This window comes from Semicossyphus pulcher, unplaced genomic scaffold (genome assembly GCF_022749685.1).
Source record: "Semicossyphus pulcher isolate SPU_LCO1_2020_fin unplaced genomic scaffold, fSemPul1.0.p SCAF_19, whole genome shotgun sequence".
NCBI classification, from domain to species: Eukaryota; Metazoa; Chordata; class Actinopteri; order Labriformes; family Labridae; genus Semicossyphus; species Semicossyphus pulcher.
Window position 1 is genome coordinate 14,837,293 of NW_027211692.1, and position 16,181 is coordinate 14,853,473.

The 16,181-nt window shown below is 41.4% G+C and overlaps 1 protein-coding gene across 3 annotated transcripts in view; it reads left to right on the forward strand.

The window, feature by feature from the left end:
- Nucleotides 1–16,181, forward strand: part of arhgef12a (Rho guanine nucleotide exchange factor (GEF) 12a) — a 36,676-nt gene that overhangs the window by 16,969 nt on the left and 3,526 nt on the right. For 2 of the 3 annotated variants that reach the window (XM_069668294.1, XM_069668293.1), the window contains 30 exons: nt 272–337; nt 3,885–3,983; nt 5,078–5,127; nt 5,359–5,416; nt 5,500–5,672; nt 5,851–5,904; nt 7,294–7,413; nt 7,851–7,958; nt 8,192–8,308; nt 8,483–8,584; nt 8,724–8,834; nt 8,955–9,053; nt 9,596–9,638; nt 9,864–9,969; nt 10,105–10,242; nt 10,349–10,381; nt 10,996–11,110; nt 11,202–11,307; nt 11,392–11,595; nt 11,684–11,822; nt 11,909–11,941; nt 12,045–12,196; nt 12,424–12,570; nt 12,831–12,916; nt 13,644–13,769; nt 13,970–14,084; nt 15,165–15,265; nt 15,476–15,553; nt 15,735–15,810; nt 15,924–16,091. In XM_069668294.1, the coding sequence (XP_069524395.1) occupies nt 272–337; nt 3,885–3,983; nt 5,078–5,127; nt 5,359–5,416; nt 5,500–5,672; nt 5,851–5,904; nt 7,294–7,413; nt 7,851–7,958; nt 8,192–8,308; nt 8,483–8,584; nt 8,724–8,834; nt 8,955–9,053; nt 9,596–9,638; nt 9,864–9,969; nt 10,105–10,242; nt 10,349–10,381; nt 10,996–11,110; nt 11,202–11,307; nt 11,392–11,595; nt 11,684–11,822; nt 11,909–11,941; nt 12,045–12,196; nt 12,424–12,570; nt 12,831–12,916; nt 13,644–13,769; nt 13,970–14,084; nt 15,165–15,265; nt 15,476–15,553; nt 15,735–15,810; nt 15,924–16,091 (3,123 nt within the window). The remainder of the gene's footprint in view (nt 1–271; nt 338–3,884; nt 3,984–5,077; nt 5,128–5,358; nt 5,417–5,499; nt 5,673–5,850; nt 5,905–7,293; nt 7,414–7,850; nt 7,959–8,191; nt 8,309–8,482; nt 8,585–8,723; nt 8,835–8,954; nt 9,054–9,595; nt 9,639–9,863; nt 9,970–10,104; nt 10,243–10,348; nt 10,382–10,995; nt 11,111–11,201; nt 11,308–11,391; nt 11,596–11,683; nt 11,823–11,908; nt 11,942–12,044; nt 12,197–12,423; nt 12,571–12,830; nt 12,917–13,643; nt 13,770–13,969; nt 14,085–15,164; nt 15,266–15,475; nt 15,554–15,734; nt 15,811–15,923; nt 16,092–16,181) is intronic. The other variant, XM_069668295.1, reaches the window with a different exon arrangement.

Genomic DNA, 16,181 nt, shown 5'->3' on the forward strand with positions numbered 1-16,181 from the left:
GTAGTAGGTGTTTTTAAAAAGGTCCTTTCACAAAAAGTGGATTTTATAGGGACAGCACTCTTGCCTATCCAAACCATTATGTTTTATTAAACTACCTATTTGTTCATTTGATTTTTCTTCCCTCCATGATTGTTTCTCCCTCATGATTTTCTCTTTCCTGTTTTGTGTTTCCTTTCCTTGTGTTGGTTCTTGTTTTGTTTGTGCGTGTGTGTGTGTCTGTTTGCTGCTGTGCTGTCTGCGCTGTGGTCTGCGTGGTGGGGGCTGTGAGCAGAAGCTCTGGTGGTGCAGAAGAGTGGCAGCAGCAGTGTGCTAGCAGAGGGGAAGCCTGAGTCCTGTGGTAAGATGCTCCTGCTGGATGGCTGGTGTGACAGCTGCATCTATACATGCTGCAGATCCTGGTGTGAAACTGCCTCTAGATGTTTGCTTTAAACAGAGTGACGAGTTTTATTTATTCTAATCACTATAAAATTTGCGGGTAAGAGTTGGCAAAAGGATCAGCTAACCTGATATCAACATAGGATTTACCTGCTTTGTAAACATGTATGTGCTTTGACTTAGGGCTGCAACTAAAGGTTATTTTTATTATTGATTAATCTGCCAATAATTTGGTCTATAACATGCCATAAAATAGTTTAAAATTGCTCCTCACACTTTCTAAAAGCCTAAGGTGGAGTCTAAAAATGTATTTTACATGCGTAACTTTGTTAGTTTGATCAAAATTCCAAAAGGGAGAAATGTTCAGTCTGTTTCCATTTAACACAGAAGAAAAGCCACAAATCCCGACAGTTGAGAGGCTTTTGTCAATCACCGAAATTTTGGCCCTGCACCAATTGTTGATCAGTAAATCTGATTACTTTGCCAGGTTTTGACAAATTAAAATGCTGCCAGAAGAAAGAAAAATAAGCTATTAAATAATATTCTAACCCCTTATTTTTTCCTCTATTAATAGTCAGATTTATTTAGCAAAAATACAGCCAAATACATCTTTTTATCTGGATACATGGATGTTGAAGTATTGTTTTCCACTATGACCAAAGGTCACTATTGTAACCAATAGAAAAGGACCTCATCAGCTTTGCTGAAAACGACTTAAAAGATCGACTTTGGATCACCAGGATGAAGTTGAACAGTTTACTGTAAACTGTAATCCCACACTTGGGTCAGCTCCCAGTGCTGTATATTTTTATTTAACAGATCATAATAATGTGGTTAAAGATTAATCTTGATAAAATCATATTGACACGCGTACACAGTCTCTTGCTTGGAGCAAAGCAAAGCGCCTGCTTATCAAAGAGATTATTGATGTGTTTAAAGAATCCACATGTTAGCAGGAGGTCACATTGAAGCCTCATCGCCCCTGTGGTGCACGAGTGTCATCACAACCCGGGTTTAGTGCTCTCTCCTGCTTCTTACATCATCCTGGACAACTTTTCACAATTTCTGCCTTCAGACAGGCATGGAAATTGTCAGTGAATTTATTAAAATACTACTGTAGTTGGTGAATGACCTGGTGTGCACATATTGACTAAACAAATTCTCAAGGCAGCTGACAGAAACGCTGATTGTGCTGATGTCTCGTATCTGTGTAGGACACAGTTTATCAACATAATCCTCTACAAAGCAGAGGTGTGCTCTTTCTACTTGACTCGGCTATCTCCATTTTGTCTGAACTGAAGAACTTCAAAGATGAAAGGCCTTTATCGTCGCTCTGAATACACAGACAGTCAGATTTGAGAAAAGTAGTTTGACCTTTGTCTGCAGTGATTTAAAGACTGCTTCCTTCTTTTAGTGATTGTGAGGCTAAAGGCACTCTGTCAGTATTAGAAGTCTGTTTATTCTCCAGAGTACATTTCCTTGTGTTGCAGCAGAGGGTGCTGATTACTGATCAGTTTAACCTCTGAATAATACATTAGCGTAGATGGATTGACCTGATCAGTGATCGTGTCAGCACTCCCATTCCTCATGGTTTATAAACACCAACCAAAGCTCTCTAAAATAGAGTTGAGCGTTGAGCAAAGGCAAAAGATCAACATCTAGAGGCAAATTCACACCAGCTCTTTAACCCATATGGCCTCTACTATTTCTTTCACACCCCTGCCCTCTCCTCATTCCCCTTCCCCCTGCTCCCTCACTTCTACCTAACCCTCTCTCTCTCTATATACCCCTCCCCCCGGCCTGGGGCTTTTGCCTCCCCTAACCTCTCTCCATGTATTAGCTCCTCTTCCTTCCACTCTCCAACCCCCTCGTCCCACCACTGCCCTTATCGATCCACTCACCTCTCTGGTTGATGCTGCACCGACCAGGATGATCTCAGACACATCAACAAACCAATTCAAGGGTCACCTTACTCATTTTGGGTTTCTTATAACACATAGAGATTTTTTAAGATAGCTTGCTATTGTTGGAAACCACTTATTCTTGTTCATGATAACACAAGACTACATTTTTCTATATGAGCTTTTTGCATTCTTTGCATCGTGTTTTCTTTTGTGTGTGCCTTCCTGTCAGTCTAGTCGGTGTCGGCCAGACTTTAGATAAGCTCTAATCTCCTCTTGCCACACTAATGAAACCCCACATAAAAAAACCTGAAAAGTAACATTTCTCCGTCTGGCCTGAGAGACAGCGACTGTCTGCAGAGTCAGATCTGTTACAAACTTCAAATACATTTACATTTTTAAGAGGTATTGTTGTTGTCTAGTCAACAAATTAGTTATTTGTCAATATTAAACTTTTGTTTATGATAAAAATACATAAACTCTACCCACAAGTTTTAGGTTATTTTAATGTTTACTGGCCAACCTTAGAACACACAGGATACATATATGAGCAGATATGTCAGTAGAACTTTTCACATTTACATGTATTGCTTTAATTCTTCCTTTTGTTCATATTGGCTACAGAGAGATCTCTTCTTAAAGCAATTTCAGTAAAAGTAATAGGTGACAAAATCTCTTCATGGTCAGTATGGACAGGATGATACATTTAAGCAATATCACATGACAGGAAGTGATGTTGGATTGAATATCATCATCATCGGCTTTAAGTATCTACGACCGAATCACAGCCATGCTGATATTCAGTACAACATCACAACCTCCAGTGTGATATTGCTTTTAAACAGCAGTTAAACAAGCGGCAAATAGTAGAAAAAGTAATTATCAACTCAACTAGTTCCACAACTGAAACTGAAACTGGACTTTTCTTGACAAGCAACCCAAACAGTCTCCTGCACTCTGTGTGTAAGGTTACCGCAGATCAGTTACTTTATATGACACACATTTATCTGTATTTTTTAATTTATCACTAACCAGTGAAGCAAGAGTCTGCTGTGTGATTCAGAGGTACCAGCTTGATCAATGTAGACATACACAGTCTGCTGAAATGTTAATTAACAGTATTCAAAACACCTGGCTGAGGGTGATACACAGTGAAAAGTCCCAGTGATGTTATTTTCTATATCAGCACTCATCGAATGCCTCTTATCCAATCAGATTACTTGGTCGGAACTAACTGTTGTATAAAAAGAGATTAATCATCTTTTTAATGTAAATACAGGTGATCATTGTTTTATGATAGACTTAAAATACTATTATTTATTATATGGTTCTATTCCCTTATGTTTCACTGAAACCAACTTGAATTACACAGGCAAAAAAATCTAGTTTAAAAACAGATCACTATATCAACTACAACATTTTATTATTGTAAAAAAGTTTGGTAACTTAATATACAATAAATGTTTCAACTTATCTGCTTTGCGTTGAGTAAGTAAAATGTTCCAGAAGGATTGTAGTTGATGTGATGGCTTGAGTGTGTTAAGTCAACTCTGAGTGACTTCATGGTTCTTTTGATGACACTGTAATGTTTTTCTGTCTCACTTGCAGGTCTGGTCCAGCGATGTGTAATCATCCAGAAAGATGAAAACGGCTTTGGGCTCACTGTCAGTGGGGACAACCCAGTGTTTGTGCAGCTTGTCAAAGAAGGTAAGGCGAAGTCTCGAACTTGAAAGGAAGAAGAAAAAAAGATGTTATTACAGAGACTGCTTCTGTTACTGAGCAATTGTAATAGAGATGTGGGCTCCTTTTTCACGTCCTGACATCAAACTGTCATGGTAGTTTGCTCTGAACTCACTGATATGCGGGTAATGGGGACTCAGCAACCATAAACGACTCAGGCACTCACTTAGAGAAGTGGAGCCTTTGACAGTATATTTCCTCCTCAGTAGTTTTGCAGTAGCTGAGGCCTCTGCTTTATTGTGTTGTCTTTTGAAGAGGGGACTGTGACAGGATACTTGTGGGGTGCCCTGCAGTCTTTTTTTGCAGTCTGTAGGAGATGATGTGGGCTGTTATCAGGTCACAGAAAACGTTACACGCTCTGTGCTCGGGTGGCGAGACAGACGGAAGAGGAAGGAACTGACTTTTGTTGCACTGTCACCAGTGCTTGGCAGTTTGTAACTATCCCTATACAGCATTTACAACACGACAAGCATTTCACTCATTTTATTTATCATCATCAAGAAAAAATATTTAAAACAAAGTTTGTGTGTTGGTAAAACTTTTTGTATTTGATCGGATCCAAATATGCTGTCAAATAAAGATAAACCATTTGGTCACGAGTTATAAAACATGCCTACCTTCCCCTCTACTTTGGACAAACTGATCAGTGACACTAATGCAAATACAAAACTAAAGATGCAAATGCCCATCATATTGAGTTTATTATTAGAATTGTATTTGGTTTACAAAACACCTGTATGCTGCTGACTACAGAGTCAGACGCGGATCTCATAATAACCTGTCTCATGCCTAAATCCCTTTGTTTGGGGTGGAGCTGTGAAACAGGTCCTTCTTGTAATATAACCACTGTTATGGTCTTTCAAAATAGCTCTCAAATAGTCACTTTGCAACATCAGGTCTGTCAAGGCTATATGGTGTATTCACTGTGAAGAAATATCCGCGATTGCATCACCTATGTCTTTTCTGTTTGTCCTCCTATGTCCCCTCCATCCTTTTCATGTTCTATTTCTTTCCTCACCTCTTCTGTTTCTTTAATGCTCCTCTCTCTCTTTGTTTGCCAGATGGGGCTGCTATGCGGGCAGGTGTTCAGACAGGAGACAGGATCATCAAGGTATTGTGTTCATCTGCCTCCATGTATTTAAACTGCTAACGTCACTGCTTTCTTGCCCAAGGCCAGAACAGAGGCTGTAGGCTGCCACCTTCTGGCCACTCTGTACTACTCTGGTTTTCTCTCTTCATCTGGGAATGTAATGAGATGTCAGATTGTCAAGCTGGCTTTAATTAGAAGGTTTTGGAGTATCTGTAATTTAATTTTCATTATAGCACCATTGCTCTCTTCCAGGTTAACGGGACCCTTGTTACACATTCTAATCACATAGAGGTGGTGAAGCTTATCAAATGTAAGTCCCTCCACCTGTGTTCAATAATTTAAAAATAAACCTGAAGGAAAAACTGACACTTTTCTTTGATTTTTCCTTTCTAGCGGGCTCCTATGTGGCCCTCACAGTGTTGGGGCGTCCTCCGGGGCTCGCCCAAATTCCTTTGTCAGAAGCAGAGTCTGAAATGTTGGGCGTAAGCATTTCCTCTCCAAACTCACCAGCAGCAGAACGCCCCTATAGTCCTCTGGACCGCTTCTCCTCCACTCACACATCATGGGTACTAAAGACATCAGTTACTCCTGTTGCCCTCTTACTATTTATTTAGTGGTGATCTCATCCTTTCATACCAATTTTCTTCATGCTTCAATATTTGTTATGCACATCTAATGTTTGCCTGAATGCTTCTCACCTGTAGTGTAAATAAACTTCATCGTTGTGCTTTTTTTCCCCCTTAGGATGAGAACAGCAGTGTCTGCAACCAGAAGCTTGACATCTTGCAAAAGATTCAGGTTGGTATAACAATCACTGCCAATTTAGATGTGTCCTCATATCAACCCCAGACAGTGTTAATAGAATCAGGTCCGGACAGTGTGTACAGTTGCCCTTACAGACGTGCACACAACAGGAGATTATCCGTTTCAGTCATTCTCACCTTATTAGCACTTTTTACTCTGCAGTTCCGCCTCAGCGCCGTAACGAAGCTCCACCGTCATGCAGCCTTTGCCCTTTTACAGTGGACCAAGCAACGCTGGCGTAAAGCCGCCCCAGTGTGTGTTTTCAAATGGCGTTCCGGCGTTGCGGAAGCAAAACTTGCACGAGGTGTAAACAAGCAGCGCATGCTTCAAATACACACACACGGCGCTGTTCCGCCCTGCCATCTCTGCTGTTTACACGGACACCATTTCGCCTCTGTTACGCCTTTGTTACTACCTCCGATGCAGGCTCAGATGAGGAACGATTTCGCCCCACCATTCTGCCTCCGTGTTTTCTATATAGAAGACGGAACGTAACAGAGGCGTAATAATCCCGCCTTGAACTGGCAGTGTAAAAAGGGCTAGTGATAGACTTCATTTGGTAATGGCAAGGGGTGTCACCTGCCTGGAGAGTGCAGGAAGAGGAGGATGACACATCTGTAATGATGACTGTATTTGTATTATTATTATTTTGGGCATATTTGCATTATCAATGGATAAGTGGAAAGCAAAATATAAGCAAGCTGATAAGAGAATGAAGCAGCCACACTCGCTACCCCTTTTACACTGCCAGTTCAAGGCGGGATTATTATGCTTCAGTTACGCCTCGTCTTCTATGTGAAATACACAGAATAGTGGGGCCAAGTTGTTCTGCCTCTGAGCCGGTATTTGAGGAAGCAACAGAGGCGAAACGGTGTCAAGTGAAAACGGCGGAGCCAGCAGGGCAGAACAGCGCTGTGTGTATGGGTTAAGCATGCGCTGTTTGTTTACACCTCGCGCACGTTTTGCTTCAGTATCGGGAACACTTCGTAAAAACATGCACTTGGGCGGCTTTATGCCAGCGTTGCTTGGTACAATGGAAAATGGCAAAGGCGGCACAACGGCAGAGTTTCGTTGCAGCGCTGTGGCGGAACTGCAATGTAAAAAGCCCTTTAGTTTCTTCTCCCTATCACATAACTGATTAACTTGGTAGGCTATTCACGCTCTATGGCACAGTGATGTATCACAAATCCCTGCAGAGGAATCGTTTCATATTATCTATGTTGATAATCAAGGGACTTGATCCATCTTTAAATAGAATCGATTTGGGTAGCGAGCAGGTTGAACTGTATGTGTACGCTGGATAAGACTGCTGTTTTACATGGAGATAGCAGGATACTACAGGTCATGATTCCTTGTTTTGATTTCACCCCTCTCACTGTATAGGCCATGAAGGAGGAGTACAGCAGGAACCCCTCCCCCAAACTACTGAAAGACATCCAGGAAGCTAAAAAACACATTCCTCAGCTGCAGGGTCAGCTCTTTAAGGCCACTGGGGCAACACAGGTAAAGCAAATAACCCCCGTCCAACTACATCAATACCTCCATGTACTTGCATGCAGAATCGGGGTGTCCAGGGCACCCATCTACCAAAGCAGTCTTTGCATAATTTAGTGTAGTGTGTTCTGGGATCGCTCCAGACAAACAGTAATCCTAATCTCATCAGAGGATTAGGCTTTCTCTGTGGGAAGCCACTCTTTTGTGTCTGTGTGACAGCTTATTTTACATACAACACTCACTGAACCTTGTGTTATGTATGTCGACATTTTTCTGCTGAGATTACAGTCCTAAAATATGTAACTAAATAAATATTACCAAGATCGTTTGCTCTTAGTTTTTGCCTGTATTAAAACATGTTTCATTCTAGACTTTCGGAATCTTGTCGTTATGGAATAATGCTGATCATAATTAGTAACAAATAATTTGTTTACATGGATCCGTAGGAGGCTGTTCCAGGTGGGGATGCAGATGATGGTAGCATGTTTGAGACAGAGCACACTCATGCCTCGAAGGGAGACAACAGTACAGATCTGTCCTGGAGCAGCAGTCCTGTAAGTTTTCTCATAACAGCATGACTAACAAACCCAGTTTGAATTTTCCTCTGAACTCGATGTCGATCTAGGTCATCTTTGGGGCAATAGATTTATGGCATTATGTTAAAATGAAATGAATCTATCTTAATTATCTCCTGTTTGGCTTTGGCTACTTTAGATCTAAACTACAAAAGTGAAAGTGTTAGTTTTTTTAGGTTGTTTGTTTTTATACATTTCAATTCCACCTCCAGATATCTCGGGGATTTGGACCTGGGTCTCCAGACAGCTTTTGCCACAGCCCAAAGAGCACACCCAGGAACAGCTTAAACTCCTGCCACTCTCCGGAGGCAGAGGATGCCACTGACCTGGTAGCTATACTCTTTGCCAGCTTGCAAATCTCTGCTCACCAATATGTAAAAGTGCTTTTTAAAATGTGTTTTATAGATTAAAATCACATATTTTCAGGTGAATTTTCTATGCAATGCAGTTCATCCAGATGGAGAATTTCTTTATGAAAAATAATATACCACTCTTCTCCTCAGGACTCTCTGTCCCCTACCACAGTAAGCAGTCCCTCTTCCTCCCGACTCGGCACGCAAATCATTGGAGCTGAGGACGAGTATTTTGATTCAGACCAGGAACAGGTATTTTACCACAAGGCAACCTTATTATCAGTGTTGATCATACTATCAATAAAGAATGTCAGAGTATTTTAAGAATAGCACAGTATTTATGAAGTCAAGATGACAGGTTTGCAAACTTTTGTTGCTGATTTTGTTTCAGACAAACGGCCAGTGTAACACCTTTAACAGCATCGATCAGCTCAAGTCTCGGCCCGCCCACCTCGCAGCCTTCCTTCACCATGTCATCTCTCAGTTCGACCCTGCTCCTTTGGTAAGACTCGCCCTTTACACCTGGTTGAAATGTTTTCATTTCCTGTTTTCATGCAGCCTGGCCTTTGCAACCTTTCAGCTTGCAGTTTTATTTTTTATAATCCTAATCTTCTGTCCTCAGCTGTGCTACCTCTATGCTGACCTCTACAAGCAGACCAACTCCAAAGAGACCAGACGGGTGTTCATGGACCTCCACACCTTTTTCATTGACCGGGGAGCAGTGAGTACAGTTTTACTCTGAACAGTGAAATATAGTGAAATACACCACAGGTCAAATTTGTCCACTGTTTATCTCTCCATCTGTCTGTCACACACAAAACATTAAATGAATTTACAAGACATAAACAGTTTAGGGTTCTCTGTAAAAATGCCAGTGCAGTGACATTTAGAGGTTAGGATAACTTGCTATATTTGTTACAAATCAACTGTAACATCATTCACAGTTGATCACATGTGATTATGAGTGCCTTGCCTTTTGATCTGCATTTCCACATTAAAAAGTCTAATATCCACTATACCTATGTTATGTTTTTGAGTTGTGTACTTAAAGAAGAAAGAAGTCTGAACTGTTTACAACAGGAAAATAGGACACTAAACGCATCTGTAACTTAAATTCACTCGATCATCACCATCAAACTTCGTCTTTTGTTATTGTTTTGATTGAGAGACCCCTAGTGGCTGAAATGATATACTGTGTGTTGAATAGCATTTTAAAAAGTGTGTACATTCACTGTTTGATTTTATTTGTCTCTATTTTTACAGAATTTAAAAGTATCTGTTCCTGAATCCATCTCTGCTGATCTTGGTAAGTATTTCACGCTTTGCTTCTTCATCTTTTGCTTCTCTGCCCCGTGTCATTATTAGTCTACGGATGGTTTGTTACAGTCACCGTCTGGACTTCTGTTGGCTCACTGGGGTTATTTGACTCCATCATTATACTGTGAATTGATGATTTAGTATGTAATTGTCTTGATCCCTTATGATACTCGGTGTACAGCTTGTGTGAGCGAGCGTGTGTTTGTGTTTGCAGACCGGCGGCGGACAGAGCTGATCCCAGAGGAAATAAACAGACAACATGTTCAAACACTGCAGGAATCTCTGCTCCCTGACATTCAGAGGAACCTTGAGGATTTCAGGTAAACTTTAATACAGAAATTTAGTTTTCTATGGCGTAACTGGTTCCAATAAAACATAAAATGTCTTGCTTAGTACAGTTCCCTCTGTTAGACAAACTTACAGCAGTATTTGACCTGATGTATTTGCACATGCAGGCAGAAGCGCAGTATGGGCCTCACAGTGGCTGAAGTAGAGTTGGCCAGACTGGACCAAGAGAGAGTCCGAGACCGTGTTACTCTGGAGCGAGAGCGCTCGTATGCTGAAAACATCATCACCAAAATAGAGGATATTCTGTAAGTAACACAGCCGCACAGACAGACAAAAGCTCCAAGTACTCATTTTCACGTTTGTCACTGCTAACAGCCACTCAACATTTGTTCTTCCCTGTGTTGTTTATAGGTTAACTACACAGACCACAGAGGAAGAGAAATGGTGAGCAAAGTTATTTTGTGGAGAATTTTGTTGTTTGATTTGAGTGTTTCCTAGAGCATATGAAGTGGATCATTTATGGCTTAAAGGGCTCTCATGGCCTCGCACCATCTGTGTCTTCACAGCATTTATCGTGTGTAATGTGTCTTACGATAATCTAAAGGAAAAACAGTGTCACATCCTATTGATATCAGACTTTTTGAATACTTCAAAATGTTTCTTAACATCTTGTCTAATGAATAACAAATCACTGGGAGTAATCTTTGATATTTCATCAAAAAATTCATAACAACATATTGATGTGTTACAAGCCCCGTTTTCAGCCCCGCAGTTAACAAGTGAAGCACGCAGACCGTCTTTTAAAGATATCATCTAATTTATGCAGTACGTTTATGTTAAATAATTCAAAGTGTGACTGAGTGAAACAGTCTTGTTTTAAATGCCATATGGCAGCAGCACACCCCAGATGGTTTGAGTCGAAATTGTAAGAGACGGACTGTTATGACATATGGTACAAGCCACAATGTGGACACTTCTTCTCTTCGAATTTTAGCATTCTGTTTTCATTTGTTGCTTGAAATCCGAACTCAAGTGTTGTCACTTCTATTTGCACTTAGCACTACAATGCAGTATGTCATCTATACATACATGAAGCACCTTGGTGTGAGGGTCAAGGAACCTCGCAGTCTAGAGTCCAAACGGGTCAGGATCAACTTTCTCCCCAAGATCAAGGTACTGTCTCTTTACACTTTGTACCTTTTACCCTTCTTTCTCTCCTGCTTATCATCTACCTGACACGCTCATTTGTTTGGATAAAATACAGAAAAGCATTAAGACTGAAAAGGAAGGAGAAGAGAAGGTGAAGAAACCCAGATTTCCCAGCATCCTAGGACCACAGCGACGGCCCAGCCGTATTGAGGCAGCATCAGGTAAAATAGGACTTTGAAAAAAGTCCAAATTAAAACACCACTAATCAAGCTTTTCAAGTTTTGACTTGTATTCTCTGTATTCAGTGGGTAAAGCCTTGGATGGTCGCCCCCGGCCTCAGAAACAGTTGTCTCAACCCACGCTGGGGGCAAGTGAGCACCCCGATGGTGGTCGCCTGAGAGGCAGCCAATCGAGCGAGGGTTCCGAACTCACACACTCCACGTCTGTCAACACCTCATCCCCAAGCAGCGCCACCTATAGCTCAGACACGAGCCGAGATACTGAAATGGGTGAGCTACTGAACGACTATATTACACACATGAGTACAAGAAAAAGATGAGGGAATCAATGGTTTCTAAGTTGTTACTCGTCTCTCAGGTGGGACTCCGACCTCAGGCCCCTCCAGGCTGAGTGATGGCCTTCAGTCTGATCCTCTGGATGGGTTGCCGTACCCTGCTTCGCACTTTGACCTTTACAGCCTGGACCAACTGCAAGAGGATGATAGAGAAAGTGACAGGTGTGTTGATAGTCACATTAAGAGCAACATTTCTGTTTCTTTACAGAGAGAACATTGATTTTTAACATTGATTTTTCTCTTTGTAGAGCCCACGAGGGAACACCAAAGGCCATTAGAAGGTGAGGATGCTCGTCAACCTTTTATTCATCCAAAATAAGAAGTGGGCTTTTCAGATGAATTTGTATCAGACAGATGAAAAGCTAAGTTTCTCTCTTGCCCTAGGCTTGAAGGGCTGGGTGCTGCTGATGTCCAGAGTGAGGACGACCAGGGAACAGACTCTGAGCATGACCCTCCGAACTGGCAGCAGCTGGTGGGGAGAGAGGTCCTAGCAGGTCTCAGGCCTCAGGAAATCAAGAGACAGGAAGTCATCAATGGTGAGGACATGGTCAAACATTTCACATAAAAGACAATCCATTAAATCAGTTTTCAAAGAATACAAGAGGTTTCCTTTCCTTGTGCTGGAAATATAAGTAACAGAGTGATTATGATGTGAAGCAGCAGAGCTTTGCTGGGATCCAACCCAAGTTTCTGTCAAATACATCCTACTGAGCTGCACAAATGCTCTGCCATCTTAGCTTAACATCTTGCATTGTGTCCGCAGAGCTGTTTTACACAGAGCGAGCACACGTGCGGATGCTGAAAGTTTTGGACCACGTTTTCTACCAGAAGCTCTCCAGAGAAACAATCCTGCCTCCTGCTGACATCAAGAACATCTTTACAAACCTGGATGAGATTCTGCAGCTGCATGGTACACACACACACACACACACACACACACACACACACACACACACACACACACACCTGCTTTTGATCCATGAAGTGAGAGATAAAATAAAGTTTCAGGTAAACCTAAACCACCACAGAAGGATAAAATATATAACCTTAACTCTTTTTAACACAGCTACCTCACAGTTCAATGTTGTATCCTTCATCTTCCTTGAGCAAAAACACACACACACACACACACACACACTTGCTGACTTGTGCTTCTCCTGTGAATTTCAGTTTCAATATTGGAGCAAATGGCAGCCGTTCGTAAGAGAAATGAGTCTTCAGTAATTGATCAGATAGGAGACGACTTGCTCTCCTGGGTGAGTACAGTTCTCAGGGTGAAATTGTATTTCCTCCTTTGAAACATTTTCCTATATTGAATAAGTTTCAAGATGACTGATGTGGTCGGGGGGAAAATATTTTGCACAAAGAACTTGAAAGCGAGAAAAAAAACGTTGATGGTGTTGTGAGATTGGTTTCCTTAGCCTTAGTTCTGTTAATTTACACGTTATATGAAGATGAAAATTGTGCATTTAAGGGTTTATTTACATTTTTAAACACTAAACATTCCATTTCAATTCCCTCATCAAAATTCTGAAAGATAAAGCCTGAAACATGGAACAAAAGAATAAAGTAACAGGAATTGTGATCATAGTGGAAGCCAGAGATTGAAATGGAAGCCCAGTAAATGCTTATGTCAGACAGTGCCCCAGATTTTGCTGACATCTTCCCATCTAGATATCATGTATGATATATTAGATGTGAGGTGGCCACATATCAGCTGGCAGCCTCGTCTGAAACATCTCTTTGGGGGATAAGTAGGGTAAACGGTCCCCTGAGGCTCCGAGCATTGATCTAGTCTACATTAAAAGTTAAGCTGTCTCTTCTACTACAAGGACTTAAGCCTGGCCCCCTGTGGGAGTTGCTGCTCATGGTTAAATAGTAAGACATTTCCATGGCAACTACTTCTGACCCAGATCGCCTGGGTGACTGATCATCGTCTCTGTGCGTCTCTGCTCTGTCCTGTCTTGGGTTGGGCGGTTACAGTTCAGCGGTGGAGAGGAGGAGAAGATCAAGCAGGCGGTGGGGACGTTCTGCAGTAACCAGCCTTTTGCTCTGGAGATCATCAAGACCAAGCAGAAGAAGGATTCACGGTTCACTTCCTTTATCCAGGTACTGATGTCAGACTTGTATACTGCAGAGATAAGTGAAAATTACTCAATGCATGCTCAGAGTTTTTCTTTATGCCACTTCCCTGAAATACAAACCTAAGCTACATGTGGTGCTACATTTAGTCAGCATTTTATCCTTTTTCCTAGATGTTTTCTGGCTGTTTGTTGATTGCGGACCTGTTTTATTTTATTGCTTTTTAGGAGGCAGAGAGTAACAGACTGTGTCGCCGACTGCAGCTTAAGGACATCATTCCTGTAGAGATGCAGCGGCTCACCAAGTACCCCCTGCTACTAGAGAACATCGCTAAGTACACAGGTGCTGTAGTGTTGCCTTACCAATCAGAGTTCTTCACAGCAGTTTGATTTGTTTATGTTTTAATCAGTTCACCTGCTGAAGGTTGTTTGGGAAATTACTCCACTTATAGACTGGGTGCATGGTCTTAATGATTCAGAACAAGAGGTTTGTATCAACCAAATAAGTGGCAAGTAGGTAGTGGTCATACTGAGTGGTTTTACAATAGCTGAAACAAAAAAATTCTCAAATTTTGAGCAAATCTTTGAGTTGAAAGGATTTTTTTGGCATTAAGAAAAAATAATGTAATAATCACAATTGTAACCCATTGATTGATTGGCGTAGGACTGATTGCTACGGCTTTATATTGGATTTACTAGGCATGACACCTGAAGCACCTACCTGACACTTTTTCTGGACACACATTAAGCCTTAATGATGTTGACATGCCTGCAGGAAGAGCCACAGAACAAACTACTCTCAGTTCTGGCTAAATAATTACATAGCTTTGTTGCACCATGAGTAGAGTTTAATTATTGATCCAGCCTTTTACTCCTGTGATCCTAAAATCAATTAGATCCTGTGAGGCAATTAATTCAGTATGGAAATGAACTTGTTGCAAGTTACCATGAAACACTTAATACAGGAATAATACCTAGTTTGTATTTAAGATTCTAAATTTAAATAAGTACAATAGTTCAAAGTGTAAATTAACTCTTGGGAACAAAGAAAAGTGGATAAAGATGAACTAAATGTATTCATAAGGTTCTGTGTGGCAACATGCCAACTATATTGAATTACAGAGACAAATGTAGAGATTAACATTTTCATGCTCCTGGAGGGGTGGTTCACATTTTAGAAAATGTCTCAGCCATTATTTGGTTCATCATTTTAGTCTTGGCTGGGGTCCTGGGCCTCACACAGAGAGAACGCACTAAAGATAAAGTATAACCAGCTAATATGGGTTCATAATGTCCCCCTGCTTTATCATAATTTGTGAGAACGATGGTGTGTTAATGGACAGAGGAAATATCAATTTGCTGGACAGCTCCCCAAAGAACTAAGGAGGCCTAACTCCTTCTATGATGTCATTATATCTCTCAGACAGCACAGTGGAGAAGGACAAAGTGAAGCAGGCAGCAGACTGCTGTAGGAAGATCCTCAATCACGTCAACCAGGCTGTGAAGGAATCTGAGGACAAGCAGGTGGGTTTTTTTTTTTTAAATCTCCTTTCCTGTTTCTGCCTAAACTTTCCTCTTCCTCCATTTCAGTCTCCTCCTAAGTCTTTCCTTTTTTTCCCGCTCCACCACATTTTTCTTCACTCCCTTCTTTGCTTCCCTGACAGTGGCTTCTTTTTAAAGAGCGCTTACTTATCCTCTTTCCTCTGTCTCCATCTCTCTCCACCCCTCTTCTAGAGGTTGGAGGACTATCAGAGAAGATTGGACCTCTCCTCTCTGAAGCAGACAGACAACCCCATGATCCTGGAGCTAAAGGTGAGTTATCTTCACAACCCTTTGAGCTTCAGTCAAAGCAGCCTTGCTGGTTATACACACCCACACACGCTGTTTGAAATAACTGCTTGGTAGAAAGTTGGTGCTATGTGGAAATGGCTCCATGGACTAGCAGCAAGTACCTTGTAGGCTTGACATGTGTTAATTGTTTTACCTCCAACAGAACTTGGATCTAACCAAGAGAAGGATGGTGCATGAGGGTCCACTGTCATGGAAAGTGAATAAGGACAAGACTATTGGTTAGTAATCAGCACATTTAAGAGTTCGATTGTTATTAAGCTCTGATATTGCTTCCTTAAAGACCACCATACTTTCACACAGAAAATACAACTACCTCACTGCTTCCTTTCAGAGCTGTACACACTCCTCCTGGAGGACATCCTCGTTCTGCTACAGAAACAAGATGAGCGTCTGATCCTGAAGTGTCACAGTAAAAACCTGGCTGGCACCGCAGATACCAAACATATCTTCAGCCCCATAATCAAACTCAACACTGTGCTGGTTCGCTCTGTGGCCACAGGTCAGTTAACACCCAATCACCTTTCTGTTCTTCAAATTAGAAAAATCTAATTTTCAACACAAATTAACCATAAAAACCATCCACTATACT